Source organism: Polyodon spathula, chromosome 10 (genome assembly GCF_017654505.1).
Source record: "Polyodon spathula isolate WHYD16114869_AA chromosome 10, ASM1765450v1, whole genome shotgun sequence".
Taxonomy (NCBI): Eukaryota; Metazoa; Chordata; class Actinopteri; order Acipenseriformes; family Polyodontidae; genus Polyodon; species Polyodon spathula.
The window spans coordinates 16,008,757-16,036,649 of record NC_054543.1 but is presented as its reverse complement, the minus strand read 5'-3'; the positions used below and the strand labels follow the sequence as shown (position 1 = coordinate 16,036,649).

General features: G+C 37.6%; 2 protein-coding genes across 2 annotated transcripts in view; one reads left to right on the top strand and one right to left on the bottom strand.

Moving 5' to 3' along the window:
• Positions 1–358: 358 nt before the first annotated feature.
• Positions 359–27,592, bottom strand: LOC121322235 (ciliary-associated calcium-binding coiled-coil protein 1-like). The gene is made up of 8 exons (XM_041261903.1): positions 27,246–27,592; positions 25,493–25,593; positions 24,964–25,130; positions 23,276–23,420; positions 9,758–9,830; positions 7,277–7,399; positions 4,651–4,785; positions 359–574 (listed from the first exon to the last, which is right to left on the bottom strand). The coding sequence occupies exons 1-8, from the start codon at positions 27,324–27,326 to the stop codon at positions 500–502; spliced, it is 900 nt and encodes a 299-aa protein (XP_041117837.1). The 5' UTR covers positions 27,327–27,592; the 3' UTR covers positions 359–499.
• The window catches only part of LOC121322234 (transmembrane protein 26-like), a 28,514-nt gene continuing 14,404 nt past the window's right edge, over positions 13,784–27,893 (top strand). Inside the window, exon 1 of the mRNA XM_041261902.1 lies at positions 13,784–13,825. The gene's annotated coding sequence lies outside the window, so the exon portion shown is untranslated. The remainder of the gene's footprint in view (positions 13,826–27,893) is intronic.

The following is a 27,893-nucleotide window of genomic DNA, read 5'->3' as shown; positions in this document are numbered from 1 at the left end:
TAGTGATGGCTTGTATGTCTATAAAGACTTGGCCGATCTAGCCCTGGTTACATATATATATTATGTGTGTGTGTGTGTGTGTGTGTGTGTATATATATATATATATATATATATATATATATATATATATATATATATATATATATATATATATACCACTAAGAATAATGGTAGACAAATGAAAAATTCAAGAGGGCAGTAAAATACACTTTTCAAATGCAAGTTGTAGCAGAATACTCTTTAAATTGCTGAAAGTTATTTGTAAAGAAGAATCCCAGTAATAAACAGACAAATGTGTTTTCTAATAAATATGAACAGATTTTATTTTATACAGTATAAAAAAAAATGAGGAAAAAAGCATTACCCAAAAGGATTGAGTGTTTGAAGCTCTGGATGAAGGCTAACATCAGTGGTGTTTAATCAGATTTTCACAACTTGACTGTGAATTGTTTAACAAACGGCATTACGCCTCCCTTCAATTTCCTCGCTGTTAATTGGTTTAGGAATTCTTAAGTTTGTCCATTCTCACAATGTAGGTCTCCTCCTGCGCTCGGAGCTTCTCACTGATCTCCGTCTGTCAAGAAAACAGAGGAAGGGTCAATACAATGAGATTACACCAGGCTACACAGTCTCTGTCTACCGCTCCTGATAGCCCTTAGAAGCTGGTCAGTATCCTACAGCACAATCATATCCTGTTTGCAGAGGTTTGGTGGCCTGCCCTCTCCACTCTTGATATCCTCTTATCAGGTTACAGTGGCAGAACAGACACATTCATAGGGTATCATTTATGAACAGCAATGTTTCCTTAAGACATTGTTTACAAGGTACTGTTTTATTTATTTAACATACATGGGATTCAGCGACTGTTAATTTGTTTCAGACAATGCTAGGGATGCTAGAATCATTTTCATTTCCTAAACTTTATGATTAAACATGTTTAAAATTTGAACATATTGAGATTTGTAATAAAAATCTGAAGCCTTCCATCGGAGAGCTGTTTTTTTAAAGATATGCTGTAAGCTACAACAACCTTAATGTGGATTAAAACACATGTGCACATGGAATAAATATTGAATAAATAACTATATTGTGCACATACTACTGTATACACACTACAGCTGACCTTTATTTTTGGCATGACAATGGTTAAACGTTTATGATTCTGAACTATTAACCTCCCTAAACGAGAAAACTGATAATTGATAATTTTGCAGTGGTCTCTTAATTTTTTCCAGAGCTGTGTGTGTATATATATATATATATATATATATATATATATATATATATATATATATATATATATATATACACACAGCTCTGGAAAAAATTAAGAGACCACGGCAAAATTATCAGTTTCTCTCGTTTTACTATTTATAGGTATGTGTTTGGGTAAAATGAACATTGTCAGAGCAGAAGGAAGCAAGTTTTCTTCCAGGACAACCTTGTACTTTGCACCAAAGCTGCCCGATTCCAGCCTTTTAGGCCTCTCCAGGTCTCCGTCTAACCATTAGACGACCAGGTGTTGGGCAAAGCTGAAAACTGGACTCATCTGGGGGTGCTTCAGCAAGGCTGGAATCTGGCAGATTTGTCTTTGTGAAGGACGCATGAATCAAGCCAAGTACAAGGTTGTCCTGGAAGAAAACTTGCTTCTTTCTGCTCTGACAATGTTCCCCAACTCTGAGGATTGGTTTTTCCAGCAGGACAATGCTCCATGCCACACAGCCAGGTCAATCAAGGTGTGGATGGAGGACCACCAGATCAAGACCCTGTCATGGCCAGCCCAATCTCCAGACCTGAACCCCATTGAAAACCTCTGGAATGTGATCAAGAGGAAGAAGGATGGTCACAAGCCATCAAACAATGCTGAGCTGCTTGAATTTTTGCGCCAGGAGTGGCATAAAGTCACCCAACATCAATGTGAAAGACTGGTGGAGAGCATGCCAAGACGCATGAAAGCTGTGATTGAAACTCAGGGTTATTCCACCAAGTATTGATTTCTGAACTCTTCCTAAGTTAAAACATTAGTATTGTGTTGTTTAAAAGTGAATCTGAACTTATTTTCTTTGCATTATTCGAGGTCTGACAACACTGCATCTTTTTTGTTATTTTGACCAGTTATCATTTTCTGCAAATAAATGCTCTAAATGACAATATTTTTATTTGGAATTTGGGAGAAATGTTGTCAGTAGTTTACAGAATAAAACAAAAATGTTCATTTTACCCAAACACATACCTATAAATAGTAAAACCAGAGAAACTGATAATTTTGCAGTGGTCTCTTAATTTTTTCCAGAGCTGTGTATATATATATATATATATATTATATATATATATATATATATATATATATATATATATATATAAAACACATTCATGATGTACTGTATATTAATGCAAAATTATACACTCATCCCAGATATGGTTTTGTATTATGCCATATTATCAGTTTGCTGATTGGAGATTTGACTTTATTAATTCATTTATAAGGTTGATCTTTAGTATGAAGCTGGTTTGAAGATGAAGTTTTCTACTTTTTATAATACCAGACACATTCTAGTCAATACCCCTAGAGCCCTAAATTGGATTACCGAGTTTCATTATTAGATATTGTAGAAGTTTAGCAGCTGTTGTATTGTATCATGTGTGTTTTCCCAGCAATTCTTCACCACAAATGTATAACACATGTCTCTCACAGTTCAAGCATATCCGCTAAAGTGGTTGCTAGACCAAGGCCAGTGAATTTTTAACCCACCAATACATCTGAGACGATTAAACTTGGACTAGGGCGTTTTATACAAGCCTCTGCTCATTTACAACATCCTTCTGTTATGCTGGAAATAGTCATTTGACTGCAGGAAGCACACCAGGAGTTAATGTAAAATTACACTTATCCATGCAATTGCCAAAAGCGCTGTCTATATTTGTTTTACATGTTTCTTTTAATTAAATCATAAATACACATACCAAACCACTTATGACTTAAACAATACAGTAATAAAAAAAGTACAGCATTCCTTCCCAGTCTACATTTGGAGTTAACCTAACCATACTGGCCTATACTGATCAAACCCACATGAGTTTCTGCTCCGCAGGCAGTGTTCACATCCAGGATATGCTTTGGGAAAGCGGATGTCAGTATTACAAGCATCTCTTTCAGCAAAAAGGCTCATTTCAGTTTTTTAGTTGTTTTTTGTTTTTTTTTAAGAAAAACAGTGTTGTTTGTGAATCAGGATAAATTTATGGTAAGGTACAACTATAATGTACAAAGGGTACTAACAAAGAAAATGCTTATCGTGATATATTTGATAGATATCTGTAAAGCCTACGATCTTGTTGTAATCAATCCCCCCTCTCCAACAATTTAAACTAATTTCAAAAGCATTTATTACAGTGCATTAACACTAAATATTATCACAATTATTGTCACCTTCCCCTGTTTTGTCTGAAATCAGATTTGTTTGACCAAAATCTGAACTCTATAATATGAAGCCCATTTTTTTTTTTTTAAGTCAGAAGAGGTCTGTTTTTTTTTTTTTTTTTTTTTTTTTTATAGTTTTTCTTAACTTTGTCCCTAAATTCAGGAAGGTTAAATAAGGTCTGCCTGTCGAGATTAGAGTGCACTCTCTGTAAACTGATGAAAATAGCTTCACATATCCTGCTTCTGATCCACGGAAAGCATTATATATATTTTTTAAGTAAAGTCAACTGTATTGTGTTTCTGTTTTAACTGATTCACGACTTCAATTGTACTCCATTTGGTCAAAGATTTTAGTCAGCTAACTGCAATGTACATGGGTTTTTAGGGGTCAATTCGTTTTTTGCTATTTTTATTAAATCTTTTTATGCTATATAGCAATTCCTTGTATGCAAGTTGTCTATAATTAGGAGATGTTATTTTGCACAGCTTGAGCAGCCAGAGCAGCCCCACTTTCCTGCCCAAACTGGTGAAAATATGCAAGAAGCATGTCTGTACCATTCACCCACTGTGATTCTGTAAATTCAAAATTCAACTAGTAACATGAAATGTTACTGTGACCCATACCCACTGTATGCACTCAATATGCAAGTTTGACTTCAGACACCTTAATATAACCCCAGATCTTGATATTATAAATAGCTTGTGCTAAAGTATGTGCAGACCAATTTTTATCACAATTCAATAAGTGACTCTCTAGATATATGTGGAAATGTAAGTTTGACATACAGAGGTGGATAGATTCCTTCATAGAACCACATATTCTGACCATTTTTTCAAATCACATTTCAATAAGCTCTTAATGTATATAAAAATGCTAAAATGTGACACACAGATAGACAGTCAGGCAAGCCTCCATATACCCAGAGATTACAATACACTCAATAATTTGTGCTAAAGATATATGCAAAACTTTAAAGAGTTTGCCCTAGTATGTAATGAATCCATTTTTTTTTAAAGCAAGGTGCTAGGTTTTCATTTGGGAACATCGATGTGGCATCTATAAAAAATTCAAACGCTTTGGAAGTATGACGCAGACAAACATTTTTTACTGATAAAACTGTGGTTTGAATATTTATTTAAACACCTAGATATACTTCTTGTTCAGAAAAGTTTGAAAGAAATCACAGCTCTGAAGTACAATGGCGGGAAGGGGGTAGGTGTTGTTAACATACCTGCAGGTTTTCAATGATGTCTCGTGTGACAAGCCCCAACACTGATTTTACATCTGCCATGGTGTAGCCTTCCAAAGGATCTTTGACTTCTGCTTCAGTTACAGGAGTTCTCTCATCATAATCCTCCTTATCCATCTGTGAAAAGAAACAATACAGATTTTAACAAACATCACCCAGAGAATGAAACTTTTTTTTTTTGCACGATCAAGATCTATAAAAATTATATTAAAATAACATTTTATTACTAAACCTTTCTTTTTTTTTTTTTTATTAACACCAGGACAGATATTTTGATTACAGTTTCTATTTAATTTTTTGATTAGTTTCAAAAACAGCGCTGTTAAATCCTGATCACTTGCTGTACACATATGTATATAACAAATTACATTGTACGATTTCTAATGTGAGTTTTATACTTTTAGATGGGATTTATTCATTGTTATTCATTTGTATTCACTCTTGACTCCCAGCTTTATAACTACATTGGTAGCATTAGCCAGTAAAGATCACATTTTATTTGTTTGTATTTAATTTTACTGCCACATCAGTTTTGTGATCAAATTAAATAACTGCTTGCAAAACATTATAATTATAATTACTTCCTTATTTTCTTTGTGCAATACTCTGGCTTCACTGAACTGTGCAGTTTAACAGGATGTATTTTAAATTATGTTTTTTTTTTGTTTGTTTTTTTTAATTCTGTGATCAGTTTGTTCCACTGTTTTACCATGTGATTCAACATGCCATCACATCTGTGCTTTTCTTTTTCCATGCTTCCACTATGCTTTACAATGCACTTACTGTGCTACGATGGTACATATCCATACTTTCACACTCTCAAAACACAGAAGCCAATTATGTATTCCTTCCATATGAAGGTTGGTAAACTATTACAACATTTTAAGTAGACCAACTAGTAATTTAATTAACTTTAGAAAATATCGCCAAATCTCTCTTAGAAACAACTTTCATGAATACAAGCATGATGCACATACACACTCTGCATTTTTACAAACTAATCAGATATCAGTCAAAAATGCAGCACACTAAACTTTTAAATAATTAAAATAACATAGAAGCAACTCCTCCATTCACCGGCATTCTGCTCTGATCCATGCTGACTTCTTATAAGCCAACATGAATATTTTCCAGGTTAAATAAATACAGTAACTGACAGGGTGGTTCCTATGTCACTTGACCAGTTCCTGCTTATATGTCTGGAAAAATCAAGTGCTGTAGAGCAATGAATCTGGACATGTAATTGAGGCAGACCATGGGGGGTGGTAGTATGGGTGACATCATAGGTCAGATACAAAGTCTTTACACCAATGTAACTGGCAACTTCTGTTGTTTTACAAAATGAGTAACAAACAATTAAACCCAGTGGTAGAAGCATTGTCCAGTGGATCTGTTTCTTTTTCAAAGCAATACAAAAAGTTTGCTCTGCGATGTCTTATTGTGGTAAATGTTTCAATTACTTTATGATTAAAGTCAGAAATGTCAGCCTTCATGTATTTTTCAATTGACAACATGGCTAAACCATTTAATAGTTCAGTTTTCATACATTCAAAAAAATATATATATATAAAAAGTAAGATATTGAAATAAGAAATATATTAAACATACGAATGAAATTTAAACACTGTAATTAACAATGAAGTAGATGTTTTTATTTTTTATTTTTAGGCACCAGCAGATAATTTATATACAGACCTAATAAAAGACTGATCAGCTACAAACAAACTGTAAAAACAATATTAATTTAAAAAGACCTAGGGAAAAAAAAAGCCTGACACTGCTACCACCAAGACTTGAAAAGATATATATATAAAATATTATATAAATAATATTAAAATACAAATACTCTGTATGGTATATTTAATAACTGATTACCCCAAACAGACAGTAATTGTCAGTAAAAAAAAAAAAAAAAAATTGCCGAACACAGCAAGATATTATTGAGCTTAAGTTAAAGCACTGCTGAAGAGCAGCAGCCTCGGGAGAAAAAGAGGCAGACGACGCGAAATAAAGGCAGATTAAAGATGAAAAGAACAAAGTTGAACATTATTAATTAATTTAAAGTTAGACAAAGTTGGACAAAAATAGAAAATAATTAATTTGTGAATTTTATTTTAATATTTAAACAGCTTAAACATTTTCTATCTTTCCTTAAAGTAACACACCATGCAAGAGTGAGAAGAGACAAAGTCGTGCTGCTCATATTTATAGCATTTGTTGTCTTGACACATGGGCGCTGACCACCTGATAACCGTGTTCACTAACCGGCTGCACTCCATCCAGACAAGTCAATCATAGCAGGTACTGGCTGATGGCTGGCTGCTACTGCATACATGCAAGGCAGATTAGGGTGCTCTATTTCTGAGTGAGCACAGCCCAGCTTCAGACAATTAAACAGATGGTATGAATGGCATTGCTGATGTACCAGTGTCACATGAGAGGGGGAAATGAAATGCACATCACCCAGAAGAAGGGAAGCGCAATTCATTAATAAGAGACTGGGGGTTCGGCGACCAAACGAACACTGTTAACCGGCTGCCTCTGGAACTGACTGGAAGTTAATGAACTGATCTCAAAGGACATCCATTCCCACTATTTCTAGTAATACCTTGTCTTCATTTTGTTCTGCTGGGGCAGGTGCCATAAACTGAGAGTAGATATCAGAGGGCAGGCCTTCCTCAAGAGGAGCTGGGAATGGGAACTCTGTTGGCTTAATAACCTCAATGTTTTCCTTACAAAAAAAAAAAAAAAAAAAAAGACAAAGACAAAATTTGTTTATATTATTACAGTAAGTCATAAGAAAATGAATTGTAAAACACTGGTCATCATTCCTTTAAAGGGACACTTTATAACACCTATGGTACATGTTCCTATAATTCCCAACCTGATCCTCTTATTTCTTCTGTATGATTCTCTATTGTTGTGTTTGCCAAGTTCAATTATTTACCCAGCTTACTAACTTCCTGCAACTATTACTTCTGAAAAGACTGCTCAAGGAAGATTGTGAGGTGAGGTGGGGAACAATAATAGCGTGGAACAGGCTTCAGTCCAGTGTGCATGGTAAATAACGATCTAATCAAAAATAATATGATTTTAAACAAGAAATACATTTTAGGAAAATGTAATGCTATAGAGTATGCTATTAAGTCTGAAAAGACCAAGCTGGTTGCCATGGCAGACTGTTTCTGTTTCAGTTTTCTTGGGAGGTCTGTCAGTGTCTTGGAAACCAACACATCACTTAGCTTAGCTAAAATTACAAATGTATACAGACTAGGAAATTAGGATGCAAAACCAACCATGAAAGAGAGATTGCATGATCTGGTCTTTAATACTAATTTAGTACTACAATTTACTGTGGAAGGGACCTTCCCTATTTCACTGTTTTCAACATTTCATATGAAAGTCTGACAGAGAAATAAGTGAGCACTGTATATTCAGTGTATTTACAACATTACTACAGTAAAATATGATGGCAGGGTGGCCTGTTTTACAGGCAATGAGTGACTTTTTGGCATACTAAAATACATCCATTAATGTTTGGTACTTCTGGAACATGGGTCATTTTGCCTTCAAATATATTTACATTTTAAAGCAAAGCCTGATTATTTGTCCCACAACTCAATGGGACAACACAAGATAGGCTTTGTGTTTGTCGTTGTTGTTGTTGTTGTTGTTGTTGTTGTTTGGACACATGACTCATACAACATATTATCGCATCCTTTTACAGATCATTAAGCGCAGATTCCTCTGTTGTGGCCTTTTAAAAAAAAATGGAATACTCCATAATGTACACATTCTTTTCTCAATGCAATTAGTGATATTTTTTGTAAAGGCGCAGTTACACTTATCTTTGTTTAGAAAGTGTATAAGAATTCTGTTATAGCAAAAATCGCTTTTTCAAAAGATATGTATTTTTAAAATATCAACTCTGGTCTTTGTTCTGGTCACATTTGCTATGCTTTTTATAATTTTGCCCCGATTAAGACCAACAAAAGACAAAGCAAATTCTAACAAAAGCAGGAAAAGTCAGTCCTTTTTCAAAGATTACTGCCCTTCCTATAATTAAAAGACAGTTTCCTTTAAAAACATAGTGTTCCCGTTCCTCTATTTAAAGCGACAAACCGCCCAAAGTATAACTAAACAATTTAATCTACTATTTATAACAAAGTAGCTTCAAAATGAATCATCTTGTTTTTTGTTCTGTCCTCTTATATTTTAATAATGTTGCAGGCTTTCTGAGTGGTTCATAGTTGCAGGTACTGCACTTTTTGATAAGACTGCATTATAGTACTTTTCAGTTTAGGAGCCTGTGGCAGAGCAAAGCTCTGCCCTTTAAATTGGCAGGGATGGGGTTAACTTCCCCTACCTGCCTGGGTTTATTATGTTCAGGTGGCTGGGGTTGATTAGTTGATTAGGTTGATTAACGATCAATCAGCGCCCAGCCACCTGATATAAAAGGAGGCCTCTGCTTCTCATTTGGGGAGAGGGAGCTGAGGAAGCAGGTTGGTGTTTGTTTTGTGGTTTTTGAATTTTCTAAATCCAGTGAAGGCATTGCCCAGCCTGGAAACTTTATTTTTGTGAGTTTTGTTTTTTGCCTACCAACTATTTTGCCCTTGCAATTTTTGCATTTATAATAAAAGTTATTTTTTTGAACTAGTCTGTCTCTGGGCCTCTATCCACTCGCCAGCCTGCCACAGATGGTGTCAGCAGTGGGATAACACTCAGCAGCCAGTGGAAAACGGCAGGACATAAAACAGCAGCTGACGAAAAGATAGCTGCTTGCCGCCAACGCGGAGGACAGGCCAAGCTCTCTCCCTGGTGTTCTGGTGAGGGAAGGATGGACGAATCGTTGGCGGTCTGCCCAGACGGGGACACGGCAAAACTGGTACGTGGCTCGCTAGGGTGAGGAGGACGGAACACTACTATCATCACCTACTAGTCATCTTTCACTCTAGAATACAAATAATCACCCACGATGGACAGGCTATTTATACAAAACGTTTTTGCTACCTATTGCAATATTGCAGCTTTTTAATTCTGTGTGCTACTCCTGTATTGTTCTAAAATAAGAGAGGAGAAAAACACTTACTTCCAAGCTTAGAACAAGCTCGTCTCTTGGTTGACTGAAGAGAAATTCGTATAGTTTATAATGCTGAAATAAACTGAAAACAACACAGTTAGGGTTAAAAAATATGCAGGACTAGAATAAAAAAATAAAAAAAACATTTTAAAAATATACAGGACTACAGTCTTTAATGTAGTTGCATTTGACACCAAGATCAATACATTTAACACACAATATGGGAAAAAGTAAAGAGCTATCTGAAGACCTTAGGCAGAAAATTATTTATTGCCATAAAGCTGGAGAAGGATGCAAGAAGATTTCCAAGCATTTTAGTATCCCAATTTCAACTATTGTTTCTATTATCAAAAAGTACAAGACTCATGGTTTTGTCACAATGCTCCCCCAGTCTGGAAGAAAGAAGGTTCTTTCACCAAGAACAAGTAGAATTGTAAGGAAGGTTAATAACAATCCAAGATTGACTGCCAAAGATATTCAAAGTGAATTTCCTGCAAGTGGGACTGGAGTTTCCATTTCAACCACAGGTTGCGTATTGCATGGTGAAGGTCTCAATGGTTTTGTGGAGTGATTAAACAAAAATCGAGCTATTTGGTCACGCTGATAGTTGTTACTTTTGGAGAAAGTCTGGTGAGGCATACAAAGAAAAGAACACCATACCTATTGTCAAGCATGGAGGTGGTAATATCCTTCTATGGGGCTGTTTTCCTCCAACGGCACAGGAAATTTAGTTCCAATACATGGTAAAATGGATTCCACTGCATACCAAAAGATACTGGCAAATCATCTGAAACACTCTGCTACAAAACTTGGTTTAAAGCGCAACTGGACATTCCAACACGACAACGATCCAAAGCACACATCAAAATCTGCTTCAGAATGGATAAAGAAGAGTAAAATCAAGGTTCTGGAATGGCCTAGTCAAAGTCATGATCTAAATCTGATTGAGAATCTTTGGTATGAGTTGAAGAAGGCTGTGCAGAAGAGAAGTCCTTGGAATTTGAATGAAGTGGAACAATTTTGCTTTGAAGAATGATGAAAAATCACTAAAGAATCTTGCCAAAATCTCACTGACAAATATCCTAATCGTTTAAAAGAGGTTATTACTGCTAAAGGTGCCTCAACCAACCAGCACCTCAGAGTATGAATACTTTTGAATGATCATTTTTGGAGTTTTGCAAAAAATTTGCTGAAATAAATAATAAATTGTCACAAAGACGGCCGGAGTGGGGGATGTCAGACCAGAAACAGGAACCAGGAAATAAACGACAGAGAGAGGTGGAGTTTTGTGGAGCTGAGCGAATGGTTTCGCTCAGCGTTTAATAGGTGAACAGAACAGTAAATAAAAAGGTTGTAACAAAAGCAGCACACGGCACGTGAGGCCAAAATAAACAGACAAACAAAACGGACTAACACTTAAACAAACAGTGGACGTACAGACAAACAAGGTGAGTGAAAAGAACGGTTATATATATTACTTTGTTTTGTTTTCTCGTTCTTAATTCTCTCCTCTCCACACCTGTTCTCTACTCACCGAACACACAACCCCGAGTGGGTGAAAACATGCAGCTTTTAGGCAGCTGCACCGAGACGCGATTGTGAATCAATCATTCAGTTGAAGTCGCAGTACAACTGCACATAAATTAATAAAGTGCAATTCCCAGTGCTCACATATTATTACGTTTTACTTGCACATGAAGTGCTGTGCAATCCTATACAAATACACATTTTAAACACTCATATTACACAGATCCGTTTATATCCCGTGCACCAATGACTATACACCAACATTAACACACAACACAAAATACACACAGGGGTGGGCACTTTGCCACATAAATAAATAATCTATTTCTTGTAACTTTTTTCCTCATCCACAAAAGCCAAACTTTTGCTAGAAAAGATTTTTACAATGATTTGTTTTTGAGAAATTTCTAGAAATTATAAATTTCCATGGCAGCAAAACTGGTGCGGGGGAAGGTGATCTCCAGACCTCACCCAAGATCTCCGGAAGCGAAACTGCTGCGGGGGAAGGTGGTCTCCTAACCTCTCCCCCCTTTATAGCCGGCAGCTCCCTCTGGTGGGGCTCCGGCCACACTGACCCCTGCAGCCAAGCAGAGCTGACTGCGACCCCTGGCGAAGCAGTTCCATCGACCCCAGGAGATGCGGAGCAACAGGCAACCCCAGGAGATGCGGAGCAACAGGCAACCCCAGGACATGCGGAGCAACAGACAACCCCAGGCCATGCGGAGCAACAGGCAACCTCAGGCGATGTCAGGCAGGCATCCTTGGGCGAAGTGAGGCAGGCATCCTTGGGCAAAACAATGCAGGCATCCTTGGGCAAAACGAGGCAGGCATCCTTGGACGAAGCAAGACAGGCATCCTTGGGCGAAGCCAGGCAGGCATCCTTGGGCGAAGCCAGGCAGGCATCCTTGGGCGAAGCCAGGCAGGCATCCTCGGGCGAAGCCAGGCAGGCATCCTCGGGCGAAGCCAGGCAGGTATCCTTGGGCGAAGCCAGGCAGGTATCCTTGGGCAAAGCCAGGCAGGCATCCTTGGGCGAAGCGAGGCAGGGAGTCAGGACAAGCTGGGGTGCGGGTGTTGGCCCTCTTCTCGGCCACTGCGGCCGGGCGGTTCTTCCCCATGCTTCCCTCAGCAGCCTATGCAAGGCCTGCTGAGGACCGTCAGCATCTATTCCTAGTCCTTCTGGTGCAGAGAGAGGCAGCTCCTGCTCCTCTCCCCCTGATGGTGATGGAGGGAGAGGCAGCTCCAGCTCCTCTCCTCGTGATGGTGGGGGAAGTGATACCAGCAGGCATTCACCCTCTGCTAGTGGAAAGGGACCCATCAGGCATTCACCCTCTGCTGGTGGACGGGAACCCAGCAGGCATTCACCCTCTGCTGGTGGACAGGGACCCAGCAGGCATTCACCCTCTGCTGGTGGAGGTGGTGAATGCAGAGGCAGCTCATGCGGCTCTGCTCCTGCCGGTGGAGGTGGCGGAGGCAGAGGCAGCTCCTGCAGCTCTGCTCCTGCCGGTGGAGGTGGCGGAGGCAGAGGCAGCTCCTGCGGCTCTGCTCCTGCCGGTGGAGGTGGCGGACGCAGAGGCAGCTCCTGTTGCTCTGCTCCTGGCGGAGGTAGGGGCAGCATGTAGCCTCCAGGCGACGGAGGTGGGAGCGGCGTGTAGTCTACCCTTGTTTCAGCGGACTGGTGCAGCTCTCTCTCACTTGCAGGAGACTGGTGCGGCTCTCCCTCTCTTGCAGGGGATTGGTGTGGCTCTCCCTCTCCCTCTCGGGGTGAAATCAGCAGGCATTCTTCCCCTGCTGGTGATGGTGGAAATAGCTGTCCCTCGGGCTTTGGATTCCCGCGGTTCCCCCGTCTGGGCGCTGGACGCTCACGGTCCCCCCCGTCTGGGCGCTGGACGCACGGGATCCTCCCACTGGGGCATTAGTTCCCCCTCTGCATATTGCATGGGGCATAGGGCCAATGTGTGCCCATATACCCCACAGCCTGGGCACAACTCCTCCGCGAGGCACTGGAAAAAAACCTTCAAGCCGTCGTCCCCGACCTCCTCTTGCTGTTGCAGCTATCCTCTCCCCCTTCTCCCCACCTTCCTCTCTTGAGCCGGTTCCTCCTCCTTCTCCTCATAGTGGCGGAAGAGACAGTTGGCGAACAGATGGTCCTGGTCGCAGAGGGGGCACCCTGGCGACGGCTTGTTATATCGCCGTGGATGTCTGGCCATTAGGTGACACTCCTCCTCCCTGTCCTTCACCTCTTTATCCTCCTTCCATCCCATTTTATTTTATTTTTTTTTGTAATCCCCAATTTTTTTTTTCCCAAAAAACTGCGGCTCCTGCTCTGGTCTGCGTCTAGGAGGTGCTAGTAATCCCACGATGACACCACATGTCACAAAGACGGCCGGAGTGGGGGACGTCAGACCAGAAACAGGAACCAGGAAATAAACGACAGAGAGAGACCAGTAAATAAAAAGGCTGTAACAAAAGCAGCACACGGCACATGAGGCCAAAATAAACAGACAAACAAAACGGACTAACACTTAAACAGTGGAATAACAGACAAACAAGGTGAGTGAAAAGAACGGTTATATATATTACTTTGTTTCGTTTTCTCGTAACTTTTTTCCTCATCCACAAAAGCAAAACTTTTGCTAGAAAAATTTTTTACAATGATTTGTTTTTGAGAAATTTCTAGAAATTATAAATTTCCATTGGGGTATGTAAACTTTTGATTACAACTGTATATATGTGTGAGTGAAAGTAAAAGGTCAGATGTATCTCCTAGTATTGCCAAGTTGAAAGAATGTTAATACTAAATATTTGGATAATGTGAAATAAAACATCTGAGCAGAATTTAGTGATCCTATTCCAACACCAAATTAACCGTGGTCAGCATTTTCTTAACCACATCTGTATCATAAATAATAATCTCTGCCTTATGGATTATTTAAATGTAACAGTGCAAAGCTTTGCATTTTGTATTAATAACCTTTGAAGTATCCTTGTTTAACCCTGTTTTAAAAGCATAATGCCAAAAGGATTTGCAAGGTTTGTCTCAATGATTCTAATATTCTCAAGAATTTACGAACCACTGTAACTATTACCAGTTCTTCTGCCACCGGTATATCTAATAATGTAGTACTGTATGTGACTAATTTGCTTAGCAGTACTAAATACTGACGAATGCATAACTACTGTTTCTTTTAACGTATAGATTATGACCAAGTGCTTAAGGTTAGTGACGGAACAACTTGCAAAAACTAAACTAACTAAACTAAACATACAAAAACTTGTGGTCAGGAAAACCAAGTTTAATTATAATTAAAAGAGGTCATTGCAGGTCATAATGCCTTCACAAAGTAATGTAACTAATTAGATAAAGACTACACATTCAGACGTACTCTACATGACCTACTAATGAACTAAATAACAACACGTAGCAATATCTAAACCTTCACTTCACTGGGAAGACTTCAAGGTCTGGGAAAGGCTAAATATGTAACCACAGTAATTGGTAAAGATATTTAGGAAATTTAACGATTTCAACGATTCCAAATCAAACAGACCAAAAATAACTACTGTAAAATTAACTAATTTAAAGCCTTGATCTACCTGAATTGAACCATGACATGTTCAAAATGCAGCTACATTTTACAGGCAGACATTAATAATCTCTAATATAAACTAGGAGTAAAATAGCAAGTTGTATTTTTAAAAAAAGTAATAGCACTTATTGTAAGAATGATGATTCTTAAATGCATACAGACACAAAGGAGATGGTGCTTAACATCTTTACTCTAGGACGTGCCAACTGTGACATGAACTAGACCAGGGGTTCCTAACCTCTGGACCAGGAGTAAATTCCAGGTGGTCCGCAAACAACTCCCAAAATTCAGTTAAGCAATTCTTGCACAATAACACGTTGTGCTATCAAAATATTACTACAAACACAACAAGTGTTTAACCATGTGATATATAATTATAAGATATGTATGTAGTCTGCATTTTTCCACTTCATTTTTTTTTTAACGGGCGTGTTTATAATTAATATATATTACAGCTCCCTTTGACGCAATACCAAGCATCGCCTTCAAAGCCGCCATTAACTGAAACAGCTTTCTAACTTTTCATGATGCACATTTGTCTTGTCATAATTACAGACTTCTTTTTTTGTCAGCATTATTTAAAAAAAAAAAAAAAAAAAAAACATCTACATCTTGCATTAACGCAAATGAATTGCTTTGTAATCTGTGCTCGTTCTACTGCTTGTGTTCATTGAACTTCCGGAAAAATAAAACATAATCCTTTTCACTTGGCATAAAAGTAGCGCACTGCATTGAATATTCCTAACTTGGTTTGAATAACTAAATAAAAATAACTAAATAAATAAAATAAAACATTTTCAGCAATATATGTGCTGCAGTCTTGCCAGGGGTATTTATTATTTAAATAGGTTTTTGGAGAGGTTTGCTGCAGAAGTTAATGTGAAACAAAAAGAAGCTGTATTCGTAGCTTGACATGTGAACTGTACCACAGTGCAAATGATCGACTTTAGCTCCTTGTTATTATATGGGTTTACTCAGTCAGGTTTAAAGACTATATGCCAAAAGGAAATTCTATTAGCACTACTTCTGGAAATAATGTGTACATTCTGTTCTTGACACTGTCATATTTAACAAAATGCTATAAATCCTATCGTCTGTGCGCCACCAGTCCCGTTTCAGCCCACTAGAAGTGGTAAGTAACATCATGTACATCTGCGTATTCTGGTGTTTTTTATAATGTACATCATGCAAAGCAGGCGATCAGTTAGTTCAAAAAATTGCGTTAGAAATGGATAGATTAATTTGCTGCACAAGGTAACGGTTGTGGGGACCAGCACGTATTTACACTTACTGGATCCGAGGATGGCCCAAGCCACAGTGCATTATTTGTGAGACGGTTTTGTCAAACAAGACTGTTAAACCTGCAAAACTGAGATGCCATTTATCTACAAAATATTCACACTGTGAAAAAAATAAACAATTTTTAACAAAAGAATCAGGAACTCTGCCATCAGCAACTTCCAATGGGCAAAATTACAACATTCAAACCCAGGAATCTCATTAAGTTAGGTACGTTATATAAATACTTCACTTTCTGCATGTACTTATACATATACACATACAAATTAGTTTCAAAATACTGTAGTGAAAAAATGCTTGGTATGTAATTCAAATACCAAGGTGGTCCCTACATTGGGTTGGGAACCACTGAACTAGACAATCAGAGATTTAGCCCCCTTTTGTTCAAGACCATGTAAAATCAAGAGCTTTAGCCCACTAAATGTCTTCAACAACAGCTGTTAGGCATGTAATTGTTGCACCACAGTCTTTAAGCTGCTTCAAACAGGAGGAACCCACTCTTGTTGCTTTGAAGAAGTTCTTACTGCTTAAGTTAAGAAGATGCTAATTACACAACAGAAACTTCATGAAAGTATTACGCAAGGTTAATACTTATTAAGATTACCCAAATAAAAGGAGAGGTGAGTCATGATATCTAAAATCTATGCATGTGCATGAGATTAGATACCATGGGCAGGATTTTTAAACACCAGTGTTACTATATCGAACTCGTGGTATAGTAACAACAGCTTTAGTAGCAAGTGATTTTCAAACTAAATGTGTTAATTAAATCAGTCTGTTAAATCTTTGAAATTGAGTCGATGACATTGTAAATCAGCGCATTTCTCATTAAAAATTGTCGCAGATCACCTACATCACTTCCTGTCTCAACGACAAGATAAGTGAAACTTGTTAATCAAAATGCATGTTAATGAGATCAAGAAAAAGGAATGGAAGCATAATTCGCTGTTATGGAAACAACTAGCGTACAGGGAAGAGGCTCTCCCACCAGCAAGCAGCAGCCAAATGGAAATAAAAAAACAATGGGAATATCTATGTTGTGTATAATTTGTAAACTTCATTTAAAATTGTGCATTTTGTCATGCAGAACGTACACTTATTTAGAACACTTCACATATAAAAATTACGATTATCTAGCATGTGGGTACAAATCGGACGGCACAGATTAAAATATATATATACAAATTAAACCCCACTAGTCATTTACCCTCTTTTGGGCTCGACCGGCAGCCAATGCTCCAGCTTGAGCTCTCCCCCAAGCTCTAGCGGCTGATGGTGGGAACCTTTATTAAGCCTCTGGCCTAGCAGCAGTTGCCGCCACAGCCTGAACATTGCCCTGAGCCGCTTGCATCAGCACACTGGGCACTGAGGCCAGACGATCCCAGGAGAAGTGTACCTTCTCCATGAAATTGGGGAATGCTGGGAAGGGCTGAGGGCGAGGAGCCAAAGCCTGTGTCCTGAATATGGACCGCCGTGGCTCAGCTGCTGTCAACCAAGGAACTTTCAAAAAGTTTGCAGCACGTCCCATTAGGGGACATGGAGCTCGAAAACAGAGGTGCGCTAGCTTCCGAGGCAACCTTGGAGCTGGGCTCTGCCTCATTAGAGGGCAAAGGCTCCTCTCCTTCCTCGATCTCAGCGGGGAAGAAATCCTCATTCCAGGAGGCCGCTATGGACAGTGTGTGTCTCCCCTGGTGCATGCTGTGCGCTGACCAGGTGACAACATGCTGTTAGGTTAGGCACCGCTGCATTAGCTGCCCTGGTGCTTCAGTAGCTTGGTACACGCTTAGCCCTTGGCACGCTCAGCGTACGGTACTTTGGTGCCTCAGTGCCCATAGAGGCTCAGAGCTTCGGTGCACTCTGTGCACACAATACCCTCCTTTTCCAAGTGCAAATTAACTCCTGCTAAATTATGACAATTAACACAGATTTGCTTTTAAATTCCCTCGCAAACAAAATAAATAGTTGCAAGAAGCCCTGCTCGTTAAGACATTATTGTAACATTATTTTGTAAATCAGCATAATTTTGGAAATCACAATAGGATGATTGTTTAATAACGTAATAGGCATAACGACTGCTTGAAAATGCGAAAATCAATACTACATATCAATTTCTTGATTAACACTGGAGTTATCATTTATGACCTTTTGAAAATCCTGCCCCAAATATCTTACAATATAAATGTTAAAAAGCTGTTCTAGAAATAATGGAAGTACTTATTTTATTAATCTCACTGCATTCAGTACAATTTGATTGGTCCTTGAGAAACTACAAAAGAGTTCCCATTGTAATTGCTATAAACTTAGGGTACTTATTACAAAGTCATTTCAGAGAATGTCTTAAATGTAACACTTTAGGAGTTGCTTTGTCACCATCTTAGTGGAAAAAATCTTAGATACAGAAGTAGATATTCTAGGAATGAAGCATTTCCATTTAAGAACCAACACTTCATGTTTGTTTCTTTAATGGGGAACTAAGGAAGAGTCCTCATTGTAATTTCATGCAATTTACATTTTTCTTGCTAAGTGATTTGGAGAGAATATCTTATATTTAATACTAAAGGAGTTGTTTTAACTTATTACCCAAATGCTTTTATTGTTTGTGTTGTATGAATAAATCATTATTGTTTAAAGCAAACTGAGTAGTCTCAATTGCAAGCTTTTATATCAACTTCAAACCGGAACTTGAATCAAGGGTAACATACTTCTATAAGTTCTAGCATTTAAATCAGAGGATGAAATCACCGAGGACATACGTACTGTAATAAATACTATTTGTTACATTTCTTAATAATTACAGTATGCATTTAGCTATATATCCTACTTGCATCATCCTGAAAAAACACTGTTGAAGTTTACCATTTCAAATTAAACAGTACTGTTATTTCTATCACAATTTCTTTATAATTAATTTTGTGTTCTTTTAGTCAAATCCTACTAAAAACCCTTTGATCTATAGCAACTGTATTTATTTTTTTTTCTTGCAGCTGAGTGGGTGTTGAATAAACCTTCCTTGCTTTATAAACAGAAAGCATTAACTGTAACAGCTGAACACCACACTGCCAGACCAGTTTAAACTTACATTTTATTTGCTGGGATAGATGCAACTTGGCCATCAGATGGCTAAACTCCTCTACATCTTATAAAGTCAGCCAGGATAGCACATATTCAACATGACAAATCTGCAAAAGTGTTTATCTGAATATATACAAGCCCATTCCCAGATAATTACTGGCTCTAATCTCTGAGGGAAATTGGTGGGAGTGCAAATCTGCATCAAAGCCAAAGTCCGAAATCAGGCTGTATTTACAGGAAGGCAGAACATCTACATTCAACACACACAATTATACAATGGTATCTGGAGGAATGAAAAGTGTGTAACTCTTGTATTAATCTTACATAGAGCACGGGACTTCTTGACAGTATTTGGATATGTTGTATCAAACAGCATTTTAATAGATCTGAATGCAAATTGAAACTTTTTTCCAAATAGGTCAAGGGTAAAAATTACCAAATGACTTCTCCAGATACTGGGATAGGATATGTACACAGTAATGAGTGCCATAAGCCTGGCTCATATCTGTATGAATAATGTATTTTAATAACTGTAAGTAGTCAAGAGGAATATCCAACCAACACAGATAAGTAGATTTCCAGTAATTATCATGCTTGAAACGGTCGCCTTAAATTATTTTTTATTTACTATGGCTTTCATTAAAGATTATCTCCAACTGACTTATTCTCCAAAAAAGAAACATATGTTTTTTGAGAAAAAATAAATCTTCAGTATGTGCATTTCGTTATTTATTTGAAGCAAAAGAAAGGATTGCAGCACCCCATACAAGTTTACTGCAGTATTTACACACAGTATGTTTGCACTTTTACCATGGTTAAGCTATGTATTTACCATAGCCTACCCTGGTTCATCATGTTTTTTTAATATGGTTTACCATACCTCTGTGCTTTATTACATTGTTGTATGCTTTTACTATGGGACACTAGTAGTAGAGTTCCTCATATATATATATGCGCATTAAAACTGCAGCCCATTTTATAAGTGAATGTGACTTCATAGACCAACCTGTTATATTGCAATGATGGGTTTTGTAAAGTTATTTGGCCAGCCCACATTGCTGTTGTGGAATGAATGAACAATAAACATTTTTAGGATTACCACCCATGTCCCGCTGTCCCGAAAGCCTAATACTGTTTTTTCATGAACTGTCTACAATGGCCATCATTCATCTTCAGGAAGGCCTCCACCATCTAAATGACTTTAAAAACTTCAGAATGCAACCTCTTTACAGGAAGCCCATGTGGATTTTAAGCATGAGGATTCTTGCAGCTAAAACATAAAATAGAAAATTACAAAAAGAACTGGAAAGAGCAGTATAAAAAACATAGGTAAAGATGCACAGGTTAGCAGCTTAACTGATATTAAGGCTATTATCTTCACTCTCGATGAATTATATTTAAACGTCAGACAAATTTAATATGATGTTATTATATGCTGCATAATAAAAGCTACAGTAATACAATGTTTTATTGTCTTTCACCCTGTTCACACTTGCGGTTTAGGCCGGCCCAGGGCTGCCTTATCTCATGTGTGAACGCTCGAAAAATGAAAAGGCAGCCCTGGTGAAATTTAGACCAGCTTTTTGATGCGGCCTAAAGTACCAATGCCACCACAGGGCCAGCCTATCTGCATGTGTGAACCCAACGCAGGCCCTGGGCCGGCCTTAACGCGTCAGTGCAGTGACGTACCTCAATCCACTTTCCTACTTAAGGGGTAGCACCTGGGACGATGCAGAAATGAATCCTTAGCGCTCCATTTATTAAGCGCTTGTCAGGCGCATCAGGTCCAATTTATTTTCACAGGTGCTGTTTTAAATATTTTTTTTTCCCCCCCAGAGTAAAACAGGTTTAAAATGTATTGAATCGCAAAAGGACAGTCCTGCATCTCCAGCCAAGCCCCACCCCTTGTTTGCTGTATTTTTCACATGCCTCTTTATAGACGTAGATACTCTCCCGATCACTCGTTTTATCACCAAACTCCTCAATAATGCGATCCAAGTCATTATCTTATTACTATAACATCTCAATAAGCTCTGCAAATGTCTGTGATATTCTTTGAGTGCTGGATGCAGAAGCAGCTATGTCCTTTATGTCCATGTTATCTCTGTGGTGAAAACCTGCAACTTTGTCCGAGAACTCTCGGAAATACTGAGCAACAGGCCAGAAATAAACCCACCACGGATCTTGGATTTTATGGAACCTACAGCGATCTCCAGCCCGGAAAATAGCAATGGGGATTTCACTGAATACATCGCCACTTTTGACGACGATGATGCTGGGTCAGTCACGAATGGTAAGTGGTTCTTCATCGTACAGCTTTCATTAAAACGATAAAACTTGGATTGAAAAATATTTTTGAAGCGCTTACGCACTATTTTTAATAAACACAAATGAATATAACACAACCAACAAAACAGAAACAAACACCTAGCTCTCTCCTGGAGCTCTAACTAAACATTAATATGTCCCTGACTAATACGCAGGACGGCTATGCCGTTTACAAGCAAAACAAACACCATAACACAAGGGCTAAACACAATGACATACTTTGCAACGACTGCTCGCTCACTCACTCACACTCTCACTCTCACTCACACTCACTCTCCACTCAGCAGCCTCTAACAGACTGGCTGCCTCTCTTAAATACCCTGCACCTTGCTCCAATTTACAATTAGCACCAGGTGCAGGGGATTAACTAAACAATAAAAAACAATTAACACAATTTAAAACCCTTAGCCCATTCACCCAAAAGTGCATTTTCACATGGATTTAGCAGGAAGGAATTGTAACCCCCTCCCTGTCAACACACGCCTTTATCGTATCTTATGCAATAAGTACAGTATCAACAATGTTGCAAAAAATAAGATTGCCATATTTATGTCTGCAAATTTCCCAGCTCTTGTTGATTTCCAGGAATGCGGTGTTTACGTCACTGTTTACATTTCTGACAAGCACTTCGCCGCAATTTAGGCTTCCTTTTCAGCCACATATGTGAAAGCACAGGCTCCCTAAAACCTCAACTGTGAACGGAAATTTTGAGGCGGCCCAGAGGCAGCCCAGAGGAGGCCCGAGGCCGACTCAGTAAGTGTGAGCGGGGTGTTATTCAGAGCTCTGCTAAATGTAATACAGCCAGTTTATTAAAATGTTGTGTGAATTGATGCCTCGTTTTTTTAGCAGAGACAAGCAACTGCAGTGGGGTAGACTGCTTATTCAAAGTATTTTTGTCTCAAAATGCTTTTGTTAAGTGAAGAAATCTTTTTTTGTAAATATGCTACACATATAATAATCATTTGTAACAACTTTGGAGGCTTAATATGTGATGTGAAGTAGACATCTAATAACACATTTTAATAGTTTTGCTTTATGTGCCAAAAATAAATAAATCGACAAAGATGGCGGATTTGCACAGGATACCACGTTCAGTCTCATATGTTTAAATTAAAATTTCTGCTATAATTTGAAATACTCAATCACAAAAAATAGGTATTTGATGATGTTGTACTGTATATTCAATTGCTTGTGAATCGCTGCTTGACTTTAATCACCCGACTTTCAACAAAATATGAAAACTGTATAAGGAAACGGCTGTGAATTGCCAAGTTAGGTAAAAAAGAACCTGACAACTGAAAAGACAGTACAGCTGTCACATCAGTGCCTGACTTTTAATCACTACTTGACTCATTCTGCAGGTGTTTCATCTCTATGGCTACAATTGTATTGTGTGTTGTGTCAGAAGAGGACATCACAAAGAGACTCATCCATTCACTCTTATAGTGTACCTCTGACTGTAATACTCGCGTGGGTTTCAGCACAGCAGTATGACAAGCTACTTCACACTGGGCTTCTACCCATTTAGATATACCAGGTGGCGAAGAAATAAACTGCAGCCACTGACGTTTTTTGTAAGTATCCTACTTCAGAAGACAATTACATGGGCTTTCCTATCAACAAATAAGAGATTCAAAACAATCAGATACCATTCCCCTCACAGTAGCAAAACAGCTACATATCAGAAGACACTGAATCTTGAAAGTCACTGTACCTGGACTTGAAATAGTCAATGATGGAGATGGCCTGGTCCACACTGAAGAATTCAATTCCACCTTTTCCCACTGGACTGGACTGCCCAATTCCAGCCATTGTCTTTGCAAGTTCTTTCCAGTTTTCCACAAGTGACATGTGTTTTTCTGTATTAAAATAAGTAAGCAATCATCTCTACAGTATTTCTTGAAATGGCAGGTGAATTTTAATGGTTGAATAGGTTTATTATAATAATTATATTCCACACAATAACTGATGATCTAGATGCCCATATATTTAGGGGGTGAGGTCATGGTGGAGTTGTACACAGGCAACAGTGCAGATTTTTTGCTACAGTTTTGCAACAAGCAAGCATGGATGTTATATCAGATGCATAGCAAACAAAGCGGGTGCATTTTTCCTGATCTCTTTGTAGTTAAAACATTTCTTATGGCATGCCTGCCTACTGTCCTGTAGTTTTGAATGAGACAAGACTATGTATGTGAAGCCTGTAATTTCAGCAAAGGTATTCCAACAACATTATGCACCTGGCTTATGTGTGTAAATTGGGCTAATATTCCAATTAAAGCCTCAAGCTACAGGACAGGTAAATGCATTTTTTAGCTCTATTACTGACAGACGGGATTAAACACATATTGTGTTATTTTACAATGGTTTATTGTTTGTATATGCCTCCTTTTACATCCATGCACCTTTTACAAGTGAACTTTACCAGTGTGGGGTTACAAATATCATTGTGACTGCATGCAGAAATACAACACCACCAAAGGGTGTAATTTCACTGTAATTTGTGTTTATCACAAAAGTTAAAAAGCGCAAACCGGAAATTTTAGACCACTGATCTTGTCCTGTCCTCGAAATTAGGAGGTTCTACCAGTAAGTGACTTTATCTACTGTAAAAAGGATGTTGTTACTTTCTGATTCACTTAGTCTAGCCTTGTGATTGTATCAGACATTTCCAAAAGACAGGAACCATAGCATTATTTATAACTGAGTATTTATGTATAGTATGTATTACATTAAACCAGTATTTATTTATAAAATAAATACAGAAATAAATAATAAATACATCAATACTATGTACTTTATAAAACGTTATTAAATACAGGAATGCATAATCAATATAGAAAAGGTTAAAAGCAGGTTCCGAAAAATGTAGTGTTACACATCCCCACCTGTTGCTTCAACTGTTTAAATAATGTACATGTAATTTTTCTTTTCGTTGTTAACATCCTGGCAACTTTTTATATTTATAACTTTAAAGTCTGTTTCAAAGCTCTTTTCAAAATGTCTGCTCTAGTGCACTGATAGTGTAAGGATTATTGCCCACATTGTCAAACAGGTAACAGAGCAATAACAATCCATGATGTAGTATGGAACAGTAAAGCCAGAGCACTTGTTGTTATTTTTACTTTTTTTATTTTAATCGCTCTTCCTGCAGTGATTTAGAGGACATATCTAAAATCCCAGTGCACTAGAGCAGCCATTTTGAAAAGAGCTTTGAAACTGACTTTAAAGTTACAAGTTTAAAAAGTTGTCAAGACGTTAACAATGAAAAAGAAAATTATAGCTACGTTATTTAAACAGTTGTAGCAACACATGGGGACTTGTAACGCTATATTTTTCGGAACACAGGATAAAATGGAATGTTGACGAATGTCTAAAAAATTTTATCGAAACTCTACTTACTGGCATTCTCCAACAGCATGTGTAAGAGGGTCATGAAACCTGATATCTGCTGGCTTGTAAAGTTCATTTCTTTGGCCCACCAAAACCCAGAGACATAGTAATCTAATAAAGCTGCCTCTTTTAAGCATGTCTGACGGTTTTTAAATTGGAGGATGTCTTCCATTTTCCTATTAAAATATTATACGTGTTATTTTAAAACATTGAAGCATAACTCAAAAAAATGTTTTAGAAGAAAGTGGATTTACCCATACAGTTCTGAAATAACAGTTATCTTAACCAATATTTAATATTCAATAAATTGTAATACTTAACCCCTGCCCCCCCTCGCTGGTTACAATCCAGTGTACCAGGTGATGACTCAAACAGAAAATGATATAAAGCGATTCTAAACAAAAAGGAATAGAGAACATTAGTTAAAATAACTGTTATTTCATACATACTAAGCTGCTCTTTATGCCCCATACAGTGTATGCATTAAAAAAAAAAATTCACCACCTACATAAATACTGCTATACTTTTAAATACTTACTTTTGCACTTCTTCCACGCTCAGTTCTGACAACATGCTAACTTGTGAATGCGATAGAAATTTCCAGGCAACCTGGTGTTCCTTTTCACTGGCTTCATTGTCCTGATCCATACATAAAAAAGAAACAAGCACACAAAATACAAAAACGCATGCATGTTAAATCCGCACATTAAAAAAGAAAAAGTTCATTTGAACTACATTCTTCCCTAGTTTAACATACTGTGCACCCACCTTATGAGAAAGGCCTTCCAGGTTATTTACACGTATATCCCCCAAATACAGTTTTCCCTGTGCATTACAAGTTAGCAGTACTTAAAATACATCCATCGGTTGTTAAGACTAAGAAGTTTTTAAGCTATAAATGAATATCAGCTGCTAGTTACTGTACAAGTGCAATAATAATGCAATAGGCACATCTGTATTGCAACATGCTTCTGTTGCAACAGATGTATTTGTGTATAATGCAACAAAAATAATGTCATTAATGGCACACACAGAACATAAATATTTCACTTTGTGAAAACCTATCAGTTTCAGTTACTTTTGCTATGTCCATTTAACAGCTAACTTTAGAGGAAGATAAGGCTGCAATATAGCCCTCTATGTAGCCTAGATGCAAAACCAGTTTAAAAAAATAATAATAATAATAAAGGCAACATTTATAGGATTCATAGCCATCATTACACATGCAACTACTGGTTCACTTGAATAAAACATACTATCGGCGTAATTAATACCTTGAGAAATATATTATTTTTAATCCTTGCATTTACAGATTTTCTGTCACATTCTAAAACACTTCTGCACAACCACCAACTTCTAACTATATACACATCCTTTGACATTGAACAGGCAGTTCCTCTTACTAAGTACAAAGGATATGAAATTCAAAGAACAACAGAGCCTCCTGAAACTAGTGAGCATTACTGTTCCTAGAGTAGGCACACACACACGCACACACCTGGTGATCCTTTTGTTTAATGCTTCTGGCTTAACTTGTTGGTTTTGAGTGGTACTTATATATCTTTCTGTAACTAAAAAACTGAAATGCATTTTAACCTTTTTTTTTTTTTTTTTTTTTTTTTTTAAATACATTGTGGTTATAAAGTCAGTATGTCACTTTGCAATGTGGAACTGATAAGTAATATAATCTATATTATGCTTTTTACTGTGGTAAAGTATTATCTATGGTTCTATGGTTTAATCATAATATATACTTAGTGTACGCTATCAGCTGGAATATACAAATAATCAAAATACACTTGTTACTTATACTACAAATGCATTGAACAGGCAACCCAGGCCTGGAAGTTACAGTATAACTATAATGCAGCATAGGCCCTAATATAATATACCGAACATAGTAGTAGTCTACTGTATTTATGCTTTAAAAACTAGCTATCCTTAAAGTATGTCTATCTGCTGTACTGATTAAGTCGTGTACGCGAATAGCATCAGCCTAATTAAAACAGACACGACAGCGTCAACATCGCACGGCAATGCTTGAGACAAAATAATGCACATTTCATTGACAGAGTAATTACTGTAGGCGGTATTTTATTGTCATAGTCATGGCTTCATTGCAATGTGCTTCGGTTGTTGCAACGCTGTAATTTTGTGTACACCATAAGTACAGTAGCACCATAATAATAACATAAATCAACAGACAAGATCACCTCCAAAAACCAGCAAACTAAATCCAAACCGAAGTACTCTAAACCAACGCGTTAAGAGAGAGGTTCCATATTAATCACCGTATTTTGTTTCTTCTCTTGCACCTGTATTTCTAGCATTTGTGACTTCGGAAGAGGTTTCATTTTGTCTTTCCCGGCCATGTTTTAACTGTTTGGCTTTCTGTTGCCGTGGGAACCGAATACCTGCCCAATACCAATGGGAGGAGTCACATTAACCCGTGTGATTTGGACTTCACTCTTACAGGCTATAAGTTACCAAGCGCATGCTTGATTCACAAGTCAAAAACTTGAAAGTAACGAAGGTATGACACAGGGCCGTTTTGGGGGATGGAAACGCATAACTGTCTCGCGTTTTGATTGGTCCTTGTTTGTCAGAGGAATATGACGTAAACACGAATGGGAAAGCTTGGAGGCATTTTTAATAGAGAGGTATTTTGCTGTACTAATATAACAAACTATGGGTGACTATTACTTTATATAAATTGTCATGTTGTGCAGGAATGCAAGAATTGGTTTTCTGTGGTGATCTACTTCTTTCTTTCAAATAGCATCTATCTATCTATCTATCTATCTATCTATATATATATATATATATATATATATATATATATATATATATATATATATATATATATATATATATCCTGCCCACTTTTATCAAAATAATTTTATAGTTTATATAATAATAATAATAATATAACGAATAAT